The 14,391-nt window shown below is 56.3% G+C and overlaps 1 protein-coding gene across 2 annotated transcripts in view; it reads right to left on the reverse strand.

The window, feature by feature from the left end:
* Window positions 1-13,765, reverse strand: part of IFFO2 (intermediate filament family orphan 2) — a 50,710-nt gene extending 36,945 nt beyond the window's left edge. The window contains exon 1 of one of the 2 annotated variants that reach the window (XM_018054763.1): window positions 13,077-13,765. In XM_018054763.1, coding sequence (XP_017910252.1) covers window positions 13,077-13,747 — 671 coding nt within the window. In that variant the 5' untranslated portion in view covers window positions 13,748-13,765. The remainder of the gene's footprint in view (window positions 1-13,076) is intronic. The other variant, XM_018054762.1, reaches the window with a different exon arrangement.

A 14,391-nucleotide genomic window follows, 5' to 3' on the forward strand; every position in this document is an offset into this window, starting at 1 on the left:
TCCAATACTTTGGTCGCCTGATAGGAAGAGCCGAGTCATTGGAAAAGACCCTGATGCTGGGAAAGATTGAAGGTGGGAGGAGAAGGGGACGACAGAGGATGAGATGGCTGGGTGCCACCACTGAGCAAACTCCAGGAGATAGTGAAGGACAGGGAAGCCTGGTATGCTGCAGTCCATGGGGTCACCAGGGGTCAGACATGACTTAATGACTGAAGGGCAACAACAGTGGATGGTATTATGCCTTAAGGCCCAGAAAGGAGCAGCCTATGAATTAGGGATCCCCTGAGCTCAGCGTCAGGTTAATCCTGGCTTGTCTGTAGCCTGGTGAGCGCCAGCCTGTCTCCCAACACGAATGAGTCCTAATGTTGTAAACGTCAGTATTTTATTTAAAGGCAAGTATAAAACCAGTTACAATGTAATATTAAGATTTTCCATAGACAATTGTATAAACGTCCAAACATACTATTTGTCAGGACACAGCCCCAGACTGTTGACTCAAGAAACACGGTCTTCGTGGGGACTCAGGGATCAGCCTTTGTAGTTCACCCAGTTCCTCACTATGGGCAAAGTCCTCAGACCTCCAACTCCAGGGCTCACCCCAGAGAAGAGGGGATGGGAACCGCCCGCACTGGGCCAGGCTCGTCAACAGTGCTGTGGGTCTCACCATCCCGTTTTATACCAGAGAAAACCAAGGCACAGAGAGACGCACAGCTGAGCGCGCAGCTGGCATACAGGGTCGGCAGGTCAGTCACCATCCCACGACGCCAGCGTCAGGCCGAGCTTAGGGAGCTGTGTCCTGCTACAAGGGGACGAACCCAAGATGACCTCGGATATCTCCCGTGCAGCTCTGCAGCACTGGGGACCCAGCCGTCTGGCCAAGAGGCAGGGTTCATTCGGTCCCTGTGGGCGCCACCTCGACAGGCTCCCAGACCTCTTCACGCTAAGCTCTCTGACCTCTGGGAGTTTTCCAAACCCCTCCTTAAAGGACCAGCAGCCTCCAGAAGGATCCCTTAGCTCAAGAGTTTCGAAGGAACCCTGTTTAGGGGACGGGGTTCCGGCCCCTACTGTGCTGTGACCTCAGGAGAGCTGCTCTCCTTCTCCGGGCCTCAGGTTTCTCATCGGTAAAATGGCCATGGGTATTTAAGTGGGAGTAGAGAGAAAAAGACACCACACTGAGGGATGAACTCCCAGAAGGTCTTCTTCAAAAGACAGCATCTGGGATGACACAAGAACTATGTCTCCTGGAAGCAGGGGAGGGCCGAGATGATCTCAGAGAGAGCTTCAAACCCTCTGGGCCCACCAGGAGGTCAGAGGAAGGGGTGCGGGAGGGCAATCAGCTGGGAGAGTAATGCTGAGCCGCCTAGTCCCCGCAGCCCTGAACCGCGTCTAGAACCGCGTCGATTCCTAGGCCCGGACCTTGATGGCGGCAGGGGAAGCTGAGGCCCCCGGGACGGCACTGCCCTCTAACCCTGCAACTACCTCTCTCTCCAACCTCCTCTGCCCCCCACCACGACGCCAAGACCCTAGCCCCAAAGTGCAAGGAGTGCGCACTGTGGGGTCCTGACCCCAGGGTGCTCCACGTCCACAGGGGAGAGAGACAGGCTCCCGGCCCCACGCTCACAGACACACGGGCTCATGGAGCCTCGCAGGAGGCAAACAGCCCCCACGCAGGCCTGGCATCAGGCAGGGGTGAGAAACCAAAACAAGGAAGAGAGAGAGGGAGAGAGGATGAGAGACAGCAAAACTGAACAAAGAGAGCCCAGAAGGCCCCGAGCGGGGAGGGAGGGGCAGAAAGGGGAGGGAAAGAGCAGGCCCACCTAGCGGTGTCCCGACTCCGCCCGGAAGCCACCAGCCCGGCCCTCTCAGCTCCTGGCCTCTGCGCAAACTGCTCTCTCCACCTGCAGCACCCTGTGCCCCCTCTCTTCCACTCTTATTCGACCTTCCAAGCCTAACTCAGCTACTGTCTCCTCCAGGAAGCCTTCCTTGACTGGCCTTAAGCTGGCTCAGCTGCCTTCCAGAATCGCTGGGTTTCAGGCACGACAGAGTCCCACCAGGGTCCTCTCTGGTCCAGCATTCTGACTTTGCAACGCGCTTTTCCCAAATTGATTCCAGCCTCAGTCTCCTCCCCTTCCCCGGATGGCCTTCTACCCATTACTACAGCTGGCCAGGGCAAATCGGGGCGGGGGCGGGGTGCCCACGGGTCCTGGGAAGATGTCCTGACCCTGCCCAGAGAGGAGCCTGTCTGCCGGGGAATTTCACAAGGTCCACTTAGACCAGCAGCTCTTCCCCTCCCCCCAGACGGCCAACAGGCGGCAGCGAGCCAGGAAGCTTCTTAAATAACCCAAGTAATAAAAGTGGCCAATTAAGAGGGTGGAAGGCAGTGTCTCCACTGCGGGGGTGTCTCTCCATTGAGCAGCAGACGCACAGGGGGCTGCGTGCAGGAGCACATTCCGAAGTCGGAGCACGGAGGCCGGAGAGCGCTGAGCAAGCATCTCGGAGCCAGCTCGGAGCCAGCTCGGAGCCAGCCCCTGCCCGGCGTGGCCCAGGCCAGGGCCCCAGCGCCCCCCGCTCCTCCCCACAGAGCCCCCGGCCTCGCTGAGCGTCCTCACGACAGCTGCCCGTGCCTCAGCGCTGTCCTCCCCTTTCTCTCGCCACTCATGCAACAGGGCTAGTGGTCCTCATGTTGCAGATAAGAAATCAAGGTCTCCCTCAAGGTCACGGGGCTGATAAGCGGTGGAAACACTCTTGGACTCCTCTCTCCCCGACCTCCAAGTCACGCACAAAGGCTCTGCTCCGAGCTGTTTCGTTTCAAAGGTTTTGTCCAGCATCCCATCCCAGCTTGACTTGCGACCAAGGGAAGATCTGCTATTAAGGCAAGGGGAGGACAAGACCTTTCATGGAACTTCAAGCGGCCCCTGGTTGCCCGGGAAGCTGGAGAAGAAGCGGCAGTGTGGGTTTGGGCCCAGGGCCTCCGAGCACGGTCATCACAGGCACTGCTGCTGCTGCTGAGTCGCATCAGTCGTGTCTGACTCTGTGCGACCCCACAGACAGCAGCCCATCAGGCTCTGCTGTCCCTGGGATTCTCCAGGCAAGAACACTGGAGTGGGTTGCCATTTCCTTCTCCAAGGCATGAAAGTGAAAAGTAAAAGTGAAGTTGCTCAGTCGTGTCCGACTCTTCGCAACCCCATGGACTGAAGCCTACCAGGCTCCTCCGTCCAGGGGATTTTCCAGGCAAGAGTACTGGAGTGGTTTGCCATTGCCTTCTCCACATCATCACAGGCACAGCACGCAACAATTTATCACATGCTGCCACAGGCATCACTTGGTTTAATCTGTCAAACAGCCTCATGAAGCCAGGTTTATTACCCCCATTTCACAGCAGGGAAAACTGAGGCTCAGAGGAAGAAAGCTGCCTGCAATTGATATGCCCCTTCCTGGGTACCACAAAGAGTAAGAGGTTGGGTCTGAAGCCTGACTTCCTGGGTTTGAATCTTGGCTTGCTGCTTCCTGTCTTGGCCCTCAGGGTCTCAGTTTCAGCATCTCTAAAATGGGCCACTGATAGTATGCAACTCCTAGGGTTATTATGAGGTTCCACGAATCAAACTGCTTTGAATAGCACCTGGCAGAGTGTAAATGGTATAGAAATTTCTAACTAGTTAATTACTGTTTACTGCGCCCGTAGTCTTCACGGGCAGCATTTGGGCGGGATTTGTCAGGTGGTATGGTCCCATTTGCCTGGCTCACCAGACTCTGGGCTGCTGAGGGCAGGGGCTGTGCATGCTTCACCCTAGTACCCAGCACGGGGCCTGGCACAAGGTGGGTGCCCAGCCACTGTCCAGAGAACAGAACTCCGGCTTCTCAGACACCATACCCAGCAGTCTCATCTTCCCCACCAAGAGACACAGGATGACTGTAACAAGTTCCCCGTTCCCTGGCGAAGTTCACAGCACCCACAGAAAGCAGAAGTCAGACCTGAGCCCAGGGCGCAGGCCGGCTTCCCTCCGGCCACCGGAGTGCCCACTGCCCTCTCCTGCTTGTCATCAGGCAGGGAGGGCCCCTGACCACTGCCCGGGGAGCCCTCAGGTGCTGGGCATGACAAAGGGAGCATTAACTTGGAGTGTGAGCCCCAAATCCTGCCCTGGCTCGGCAAGTGAATTTTCCTTTCGGATCCTCAGTTTCCATCGTGGAGGGGGGTCACAAGGTTTAAATCAGATCACGTGCAAAGTGCTCGGCAGGTAACGATTCATGTTCCCTGCTCACTCTCCCTCCCTCCTTCCCCACCCACGTGGATATGCCAACTAGGAACTCTCCCCTACCCAGAGCCCAGTCCTCTGCGAGCAGCGGGACTGGACCGCCCTCCAAGGCCACCCGGGAGGCTCATCTGCTCGCCCGGCACTGATTCATTGGCTTCACAAGAAAGTAATTACTCTAAAGTCACAGCAGGAAATCTTTCCTGCGTGGCAGCCACCTCCTGTTCTGCCACCCGCCGCAGCAATATTGTGTCAGGCTCCAGGGAGACCCGCACCTCAGCCTGCCTCCCACCTGCCTCCGCCACCCTTTGCCAGCTTCACCAGCCTTCAGCCTGCATCTTTCCTGGGGAGGAGCCTGAACCTGGGGTCTGGAGACCCAGGCTGCCCTCCTTTGAGATCTGGGGCAAACGTCTTCACCCTTCTGAACCTCTCATCCGTAAAATGCTGCTAAGTTGCTTCAGTTGTGTCCAACTCTGTGCAACCCCATAGATGGCAGCCCACCAGGCTCCCCTGTCCCTGGGATTCTCCAGGCAAGAACACTGGAGTGGGTGGCCATTTCCTTCTCCAGTGCATGAAAGTGAAAAGTGAAAGTGAAGTCGCTCAGTCGTGTCCAACTCTCAGCGACCCCATGGACTGCAGCCTTCCAGGCTCCTCTATCCATGGGATTTTCCAGGCAAGAGTACTGGAGTGGGGTTACATTGCCTTCTCCGCATCTGTAAAATGAACAGTAATCAATTCCCACTTTTCAGGATGGCTCTAATAAACAAATCTCACTTATTTAAAGATTTCCTCACAAGGCTTAGCACATAGTAGGTACTCAGTCAATGATGGCGATTAACCCATTATGATTTATTTTAAACCTTTTGGCCAATGTTTCCACATCCCATGGTTTCAACTGATTCTTATATCAACCCTGGGAAGCAGAACTCATAAGAAACTGCATCCCCATTTTACAGAGCAGCTCATCAAGGTACAAGAGATTAGGCAGCACGCACAGAATGCAGGTCACTCTAGAAAAGTTACAGAGACACCAGTCTTTCCATGGCCCCCACTGCCAGGTGGGCAACAGGAAGCTTAGCCCTCAGCACAGGCAAGCCAGGGCCATGAGCAGGGTGCCCCCTGGGCCCCTGGGCAGCTCTAGCTGCCCCCGCCACACCCTTGGGGGCTCAGCCAGGCCACAGGCCCCGGAGGGAACCAGCAGCATTTGCCAGGTTTAAGTACTGAATGACAACTACTCTAGTATCAGGAACTAGGGTAAAAAACCACATCCTGCCCAGGAAGCCAAGCAGGGGTGCCCACTGGAGGTGGGAGGGCACTGCCCTGGCAGGCATCAGCAACCTTCACCAGCCTCGTTTCTGGCCTAGAATCTTCTAAGCACCTCACGGCCAGTCATGCCCAGAGGCTGTACCTCCCCCAGATGCTGCCAGCAAGGTCAGGGACCACCCTCTCCCCAGAGCCCAGCCTGGTTCCTGACTTCTGCCCACCTCACAAAGCTGGCACTGCCCAACCCTCAGGGCGCCCAGCCTTCTGCCCTCTGAAATCTGGCCTTGTAACCCTTAGAACTTCCCAAGCTGTAGCCATGTGAGCCCACGGCCTGTCCTTCGGTGACAGGACACAGATTTCAGCAACCCCCTTTTCCAGATGAGAAGACTGAGACTCAGGGAGGCAAAGGCAAAGCCCAGATTTTATATCCTGTGCTGGGGGCCTTGCATTTGGCATCAGTAGATGGGTTTTCATTCAAACTTGTTGAAATGATGTGTCAGGACCAGAGTCCTGGTCTCCTGACTCCAGGTCCAGACCTTTTGCTCAACAAGCTGCAAGTCGGCCAGATATAGAGTCCATGTGTGTGGGTCACCAGTGGCCACGCAGACCCACTGGGGCCTGCCAGCACGCAGCAGCCAGGCACACAGAGCCTCCCTCATTGCACAGATACTTGCTCAGCATGGACTCCAGCCAGACCCTGGCTTGGCTCTGTGTGTACAAGATGAAGAGGGCAGACCCGGAGCCGGCCCCCACAGAGCTTACAGTCGGTGGAAGGGGCAGACACGTCCCAGGCAGCTACAGTTCAGGGTGGAGGGTGCTGTGCCAGGGGAGGCAGTGGGCGCTCAGGAATGCCCGACGGAAGGTCAGGGGAGAGCTCGGGGAACAACAGGGCTGCCTCCCTCCCTGCCATGAGCCTGCAGCCATCTGTGACCTGGGAAATAACCTGAGCGCCTGGCCACAGCGCATCGATAGGATCAAAAGCCAGGACTCCGCGGGCAACGTCCAGGCCCTCCGCTATCACTGACTCACGGCGCGGTTCAGATCAATTCCCCTGGAAGTCCACGAATCTCCTGGTAGCAAAGGATGTGTGCCAGCTCTGTGCCGACCCTTCTGTGTCCTTCAAACCCGACACGTGTGGAGATGCTGGCACAGGCTTGGAGAGAGCCTGATGGCGCATGTGTGCATGAGCGCGAGCGCGCATGCGTGTGTGTGTGTGTGTGTGTGGCTCAGGGGCCCCGCATCCGGTGGCCAAGGAAAAAGCCCCGCCTCGAATTCCTGGGAGAAGGAATCTTCAGCGTCAGCTGTCTCCCTGCTTCCTGCCTCCTTTACTTTTCTGGGACCTCATTCCCTTCCTTCCAGCGTAAGGCTCTGAAAATCCCTCCCAAATTTGTCCCCAGAGAGCCTGCCAGCCAAACCAAGAGATTCTGGAAGACGAAGAAGCTAAATGGAGTGGGGTTTGTGTGTTTCTTTTAAAGGAGGCTGGGAGAAAGGGCAGGGGGTGACCGGAGATTTCCGGAGACACAAATCAACCACTTAGAGTAGGAAGAACAGCCTCTTTAGATGCTGGACAAAGAAGCAGCCCTTTCTCCCTCCGCCCCCAGCACCATCTCCGGTGCCTTCCAAGGGACAGAGAGTGACAATGTGTCCTGAAATGGATGTGCCCGGCGTCCAGCGCCGTGCCGAGAAACCCTTGTAAAATGAAAGGAACAGATATCACGGGGGGTGGGAGACGGGGGTGCTCTGGGATGGGGGATGTCCCGGGAGCCTCGTGTGCTTAACCCAGGAGCTGACTTACCCCCTTCCGACCTCTAGGGGAGTTAGTTTCCCTCTTTCACAGATAGCAGAGGGCCAGGCAGCTCAGAGAGGCCAAGCAACTGCCCACAGTCACGCAGAGACTGGGAGAGCTGGGATTCGATCCATGCTTCCTCCAGCCAAAGCTGCCCCCTCCCCCACAGGGAGAATCAGAAATAAAGAAGCTGTATCCGCAGCAGCTTCAGAAACAATGGAGGTGCGGGGAAAGAAGCCCTCTGAGCAGCTTTCCGGGGAAGCCTTGTGGCTTTGGGGCACTCAGGGGCCAGCACCCTCCTGCCCAAGGGCCTCCCGGGGCGTGATGGCAAAAAGACAAGGGACAGTCCAGCGGGCCCACCCCCAGCCCCTTTCTGGAGCTCTGCATTCGGGCTGACAGCCCAGCCCCTTCCGGCTCAAGAGCAGAAATAGCTGTTACAAAAGTCCCTCCCATCCCCGAAAGTAGCTTTTTAAAAAATGCTTAAAGGCAGACACATAAAAAGGTGGAGAGCATTCTGCCAAGTCCCAACAGAAGGCAAATGGTGCAGGCATCGCCTCGGGGCAGGAAACAAAACTTTCCATGACAGATGGACGTTCTGCCCTCTTTGTGGGTCAGCTCCCTCTGGGCCTCAGTTTCCCCGTCTCTAAAGTGAAAGTATTCCGCTGAATCAGCAATTTCTTTCTTTCCTGCCAAACTGTAAAATGCTTGGTTTCCAAATGACTCTCCCTCAGAATATCAATTTGAGAGCCATGGAAATGGAGCTGCTGTGGTCGATGGGGGCGAAGTCCTAGGTGGTCTGCCCCCAGCTGTTCCCATCACCTCCCAGCACCCTGCTCCAGATCCCAGAGCTCCAAAGAGCCCGCCTGAAAACCACCGGGCTGAAGATCACCCTGGTCCTCCAGGACCTCAAACAGAGCTCCAGTGAAACAAACCAAGAGCTCCAGGCAGACTGGAGTCGGGGCACAGACACTCAGCAACACGCACAGGCTGGGGACAAAGCCAGCCCGGTCCAAACCACGCCGGGCCTGGGGCTGGAGAGGGGCGGCCGGGACAGAGAAAGGCCCCTGCCCTCCCAGGAGGCAGGCAGAGCAGCCCTGACTCGGACCCTCCAAGTCACAAGCAGACGCAGAGCGAGCTGGGAGGGAGGGCCTACAGGAAGCCTGCTGGGTATCGAAGACCCTCGGCTCAGAAAGAGCAGCGCCTGGCCCGAGGTTACACAGTGCCTCACGGCAGAGTGGGGTCTGCAGGCTCCAGGCACTGGAGTCTGGGTCCCTAGGATGCCCATTCTGATGCCCTCCGCCTGTCTAAAGTTCAGCTAGCTTCGGCAGGACTCTCCCAGGGAAAGGCCCCCAGCCTGCAAACTCAGAACAGGATATTTCAGTGACACTGCGTGGCGACAGGGTGCCGATGTTTGTTTTGGTTTCCAAATCAACGCTTGACAACCTTGTCAGCTATAGTTTCAGTGACCACACTTCCCGCATGGTAAAGAGCTCAGAGCTGATTGGCCCAAGGGGAAATCAAAGCAGGAGTGAACCAGGCCAGGGGCTCTGGTTTGGGTAGGCGTTTCCAAAACACAGATCCTATCCCAGTGACGCACAGGAGCTGATGTGCAGTGGTACACAAAAGGTGACTTCTTAAATTTACATTTTATTGACTATGTGAGTGGGTAAACAAAATGTGGTCTACCCACATGGAGGAATATTATTCAGCATTACAAAGGGATGTACTGCTGGTATAAGCTACAGCGTGGATGAATCTCAAAAACATCGTCTGAGTGAGAGAGCCAGGCACAAACGACAACATGCTGCCAGACCCCGTTTATATGACAAGTCTACAGAGACAGAAAGCAGGTCAGTGGCTGCCTGGGCTGGAGGAGAAGTGGGGATTCACTGCAGAGGTGCAAGAAAGATCTTTTTGAGGTGATGCGAGTGTTCTAAAACTGCATTGTGCTGATAGCTGCACAGCTCGATGGATTGACTAAAAATCATTGAACTGTATGTATAAAACGGGAAAACTTTGCGATATGCAAATTATACCTCAATAAAGCTGGCTGAAAATTTAACGTTCAAAAAACTAAGATCACAGCATCTCTGGTCCCATCATTTCATGGCAAATAGAAGGGGAAAGCGTGGAAGCAATGGCAGGTTTTATTTTCCTAGGGTCTGAAATCACTGCAGACGGTGACTGCAGCCTTGAAATTTAAAGACACTTGCTCCTTGGAAGAAAAGCTATGACAAACCTAAACAGTATATTAAAAAGCACAGACGTCACTTTGCTGACAAAGGTCCATCTAGTCAAAGCTATGGTTTTTCCAGTAGTCACGTATGGATATGAGAGTTGGACCATAAGGAAGGCCTGAGCACTGAAGAATTGACGCTTTTGAACTGTGGTGCTGGAGAAGACTCTTGCAGGTCCCTTGGAGAGCAAGATCAAACTAGTCAATCCTAAAAGAAATCAATTCTGAATATTCATTAGAAGGACTGATACTGAAGCTGGAGCTCCAATATTTTGGCCACTTGATGGGAAAAGCCAACTCATTGGAAAAGACCCTGATTCTGTGAAAGACTGAAGGGACAAAAGGAGAAGGGGACGACAGAGGATGAGATGGTTGGATGGCATCACCGACTCAATGGACATGAATCTGAGCAAATTTCAGGAGATAGTGAAGGCCAGGGAAACCTGGCGTGCTGCAGTCCATGGGGTCGCAGAGTCAGAAACGACTTAGCAACTGAACAACAACAATAAAGCTGTTTAAAATATTTTACAAAAATAATAATATAGATGGTGATACATGACTATGGCTGCAGTTCATGGAGGTAGAACCCCAAAAGTTCCCAGCTTGGAAAACACTGAACTACACAACCAAGGTAGCCCTTTGGAGAGGCAGAAGAGCATCTCCAAGGCAGCGAGTTCCTCCAGGTGGACAGGGGAAACGCTGGAAACTTTCCTTCCCCAGGACAGGCTCTTTCTTTTGCTCACCTCTTGGGACCCCATGCTAGACATCCTGGAAGGATCTGAAGCCTTCAGTGGCCAAGAGCCCAGGTAGACACCCTGGTCTCATTATCTTATGGACGTAAGATCAGAAGTGGCCTAGCAGTTCAAACTCAGATTTACATATTGTCAAGGCTGGGAAGACCCTTCGAGGTCATCTAGTCCAGTGCTTCTTACACTTTTCAAAAAGGTTGATCATATGCCTGCCCTCTTCCCAAAAGAAAATCCTTATGAGAAACCCAAATAAAGAAATAAATATAGAATGTTATTTGTATGAACCTGTACTGTAGGCAATGAGAAAACAGTTACCAGTCCTTGAGGCTGATGAGCCCATTTGGGTCTGTTAACACTTAGAACTAGGATTATGGTTGACAGGTCCACCTTCGGTTTAATTCTATCTCTGGTTTGGGCCACAGAGTATCAGGAAAATCCTGACTCACACAGATTAGTAGCTACAAATGGGACCAGCTTTTAGCAGTTTCCTTTCTGATCTCAGAATATTCTTCCGACGAAGAGAAGGCGGGGGTGGCTCTAACTTGACTCTGAACCAACAAATCAACGTTAAGTGACTTCCAAGATTTAAGAGTAAGAACTCAAAAGTGAGTGAGCATATTTTCATGACCATTTGACATTTTTTTAAACATCAATTTTTATTTAACATTCAAGGAATGCCTAAGGCATCTCTGAGGCAGCCTGGAGCTTCAGGCTCTTATCACCTTCACAGACAGGGCAACTGAGGCTCGCTCAAAGGAGGAGGCAGACGTGCTTTGGCAAAAATCCCACTTGAGCCCTGAATCAACTTCAGAAAAGATGCATCTCCCCAATCCACCAAAAAAAAAAAAAAATGGGGGAAGAGAAGGTGCACACGCCCCCTACAAGGGCGGGAAGAGAGACACACTCACCCTCCACCTGTCTCAGCAGCGCCCATGTCATTCGAGGCAGCACCAGAAGCTGACATCACACCCCACACCCTGGGTGCAACTTGAACTGGGCATTGCTCAATGCCAATCCATCTCCCTCTAGGACTGGGCACGGTGTTTCCATCTCCTTAGTAGCCAGGTCCGAAATGAACACACACACACAATAAAACAAACACCCTGCAAGCCTGGGGCATGACGACACCATCCACAGTGGCAGACCAAAGGGCCCTCCCGGTTTCACCATCAAAAGCAAGCGCCTGTTTCCCTGCCCCACCCCAACAAAGCTGCCCACACAGGGCAGAGAGGTGGCCTCCCCATGGCGAGGCACCAGGCCTGCAGAGAGACAACCAGCCCAGGAGAGTAGCTTGTCTCCCCATGGGGTCCAAGACATCTCCCCAGGAAGCCAGGCCCTGCATGGGAGACTGGAGACTCTGGACAAAACTGCCCCCTCACAGCTTGACAAAGAGTCTCTCATCTTTACTAATGTCAATCTGATTACTTCATACCTTCCAAAAAGCATCACCAGCCTACTCGCCCCTTGTACTGCTGTGGGTGGATTTTATCACTCCCATTTCTCTGATAAGTAAACAGGCTTCCAAGTAGGCCAGTGACCACTCAGTTCAGCCAGAGATTCTCACTGGCAGGGGCTGGAGGTGGCACTTGAATCCTGCCCAGTGGCCAGCTCGCCCAGGAGAGATGAAAAGGGAGGAGACCCATGGCCAGCGGTCTGTGCTCTTGTGAGCAGTAGGACACAGGAGCGGAAGGAAAGATGCTTCTCAGGGCACCCTCCAAGCCCTGGGGGTCAAAGCCACAGTTTCCAACCCAGAGGTGCCCATGCCTGGAACAGCAGAGGGCCCTGCTCCCTTCCTGATATGTTACAGACAAACCCTTCTCCTCTTATCAGAAGGCCAATCAGGTAACACTGACAGCCAGGTTGCAGGCAGGAGACAATGTCAGTTTCTCAGCTGGGAATCCGGGCTGGACAGAAATGTGCTAGCCAGTTCAGCAAGCAGTCTGCGCCGCACTCCAGCCAGATCTGGTGGTCTGGGTCCATTCACTGTCCAGTCTTCCAGCCTAAGGTTATCTTTGCTTGTGTAGATAACTCTGTCTTTAGGGCTGAGTTTGTTGGGGGTCCAAAAAAACCATGAGAATTGGGGGTAGGGAGAAGAGAGGTGAAGGGAGGTGTTTCTAAAACTCGTGGCCAGTCTGATGTAGGTCTGGTTGTCCAGTCCAGCCAGCTGGACGTGACAGAGCTGGAGCAAGACAGTGGGCCCTGGCCTCAGTGGACAGACCCAAGCACTCTGAAACACGATTTTTTTTTAAATTCAAGGAAAAACAGAAAGTTAGTGGATTACTTAAGAGTTGTTTCTTTTCACCCATTGACAGAGGGGAGCCCACTTACTACATCCTTGGGGAAAACACCTAAGTTGCCAGGAGTATCTCACATCCCAGCTTCACCACCTATTAGCCAAAACACCTTAGGCAAGCCACTAGCATCCGTGCCTAGGTTTTCTCATCTACAAAACTAGGATAAGAATGCCCCACACTTTGTGTTGCCATGAGGATTAGGTGACATCACGTAAAACACCTACGGTCATTATGTCACCTAGAAGACAATGTGCCTGGTCCAGTGTCGGAGCGGAGGTGTCCCCCACGGTAGTCAGCGCCGGGCCCTATCCTTGGAACTAGAAAACCGAGTTTTCCAAGTCTGCAAACACAGCTTCCAGCCCCACCCGCTAGGACCAGCTGGCCGCCCACCCCCTACCCCGGCCCCTCCGGAACGCACACATTCCGGGGCCGCCAGACCGGAACGACCCCCAACTCCCGAGCCGGGAGTGCGGGGGGGCAGGGCGGGGTCCCACTCACCTCCGCTTGTACTCGTCGCGCTCGCGCTTCACCTTGGCGAGCACGTTGTAGAGCGCGCGGATCTCGGGCGTGATGGTGTCGATCTGCACGCCCACGCCGTCGGGGTGCACCCACGACACTCCAGGGCCCTGCACGGTCTCCACGCCGCCGCCGCCCGTGCGCCGCACCTGCGTGTAGCTCCAGATGGTCCCGGGCAGGCGGCCGTAGTACTGCGGGTGCGAGCCGCCACCGGGGGGCAGGCCGCCCAGGGCCGCGGCGTGGTTGGCGTTGGCGCCGGCCGCCGCGCCGCCGCCCGGCCCGCCGCCGGGAGCGGGGGGCCGCAGCAGCTCCGGCCCAGTCTGCACGGCCTGCTCGCGGGAGAAGGTCTTGTAGCGCAGCCGCCGCTCGCGCTCGCTCTGCTGCTGCTCCAGCTGCTTCTCCAGCAGCCGGTTGCGCCGCTCCAGTTCGTGCACCTTGGCCAGGAAGCAGCGGAAGCGCACGTTGAGCCCCTTGAGTAGGTGGATGTTGGAGCCCAGGTCGTCCCGCAGCGCCGCCGTCACCGGCGACGGCCCGGGCCCGGCCCCGCCGCCGCCGCCGCCCCCGCCCGGGCAGCCCCCGGGCCCGCCGCCGCCGCCACCCGGCGGGCAGCCGAAGGCCAAGGCCATCTCTCCGAACAGCAGCGAGTTCACCATGCGCCGGCCGCGCGGCTCAGGGCCCAGGGCCCGCGGCTCCAGGTGCGGCTCCAGCTCCGGGCAGGGCTCCCGGCGCGGCCGGGCCAGGGCGGGCGCGGGATCCAGCGCGGCCGGCCGGGCGGTTCCAGATGCGCGCCAGACGCGGCCTCCGCGATGTCGGCGAGCCGGGCCGCCCCCGGGTGTGGGCGCCGCGGCGAGGGAAGGGAGTCGGGCCGCAGTGGAGGCCGCGGCGGCTCGCAAGGGGCGGCGAGGGTCGCAAGTCCCGGCGCCGGGGGTTGTCGGAGACACTGTGGAGACGCCGCGGCAGCCGCGCTCCGAGGACTCTCCGCGGGCACTGCCCCTCTGCGGCGGGCCCCGCCCACTGCAGACATAGGCCCCGCCCCCGGCCGCGCCCCGCCCACCGCGCCTTCCTCTGCGGCGCTCCCAGAGCTGGAGGCCCCGCCCCAGGCCCCGCCCAGCCCACCACTGCAGCGCTCTCGGAGCTGGAGGTCCCGCCCACCCCGGTCTCGCCCCGCCCACCGCGCCTTCCACTGCGGCGCTCCGGGAACCGGAGGCCCCGCCCAGCTCCGGACTGGACCCCTCCCTCCCCTGCGCCGGGTCCTGTGGCCCGGCCCGGCTCCGATCCTTCTCCCGGGGACACGGCC

Source organism: Capra hircus, chromosome 2, assembly GCF_001704415.2.
Source record: "Capra hircus breed San Clemente chromosome 2, ASM170441v1, whole genome shotgun sequence".
Classification (NCBI taxonomy): Eukaryota; Metazoa; Chordata; class Mammalia; order Artiodactyla; family Bovidae; genus Capra; species Capra hircus.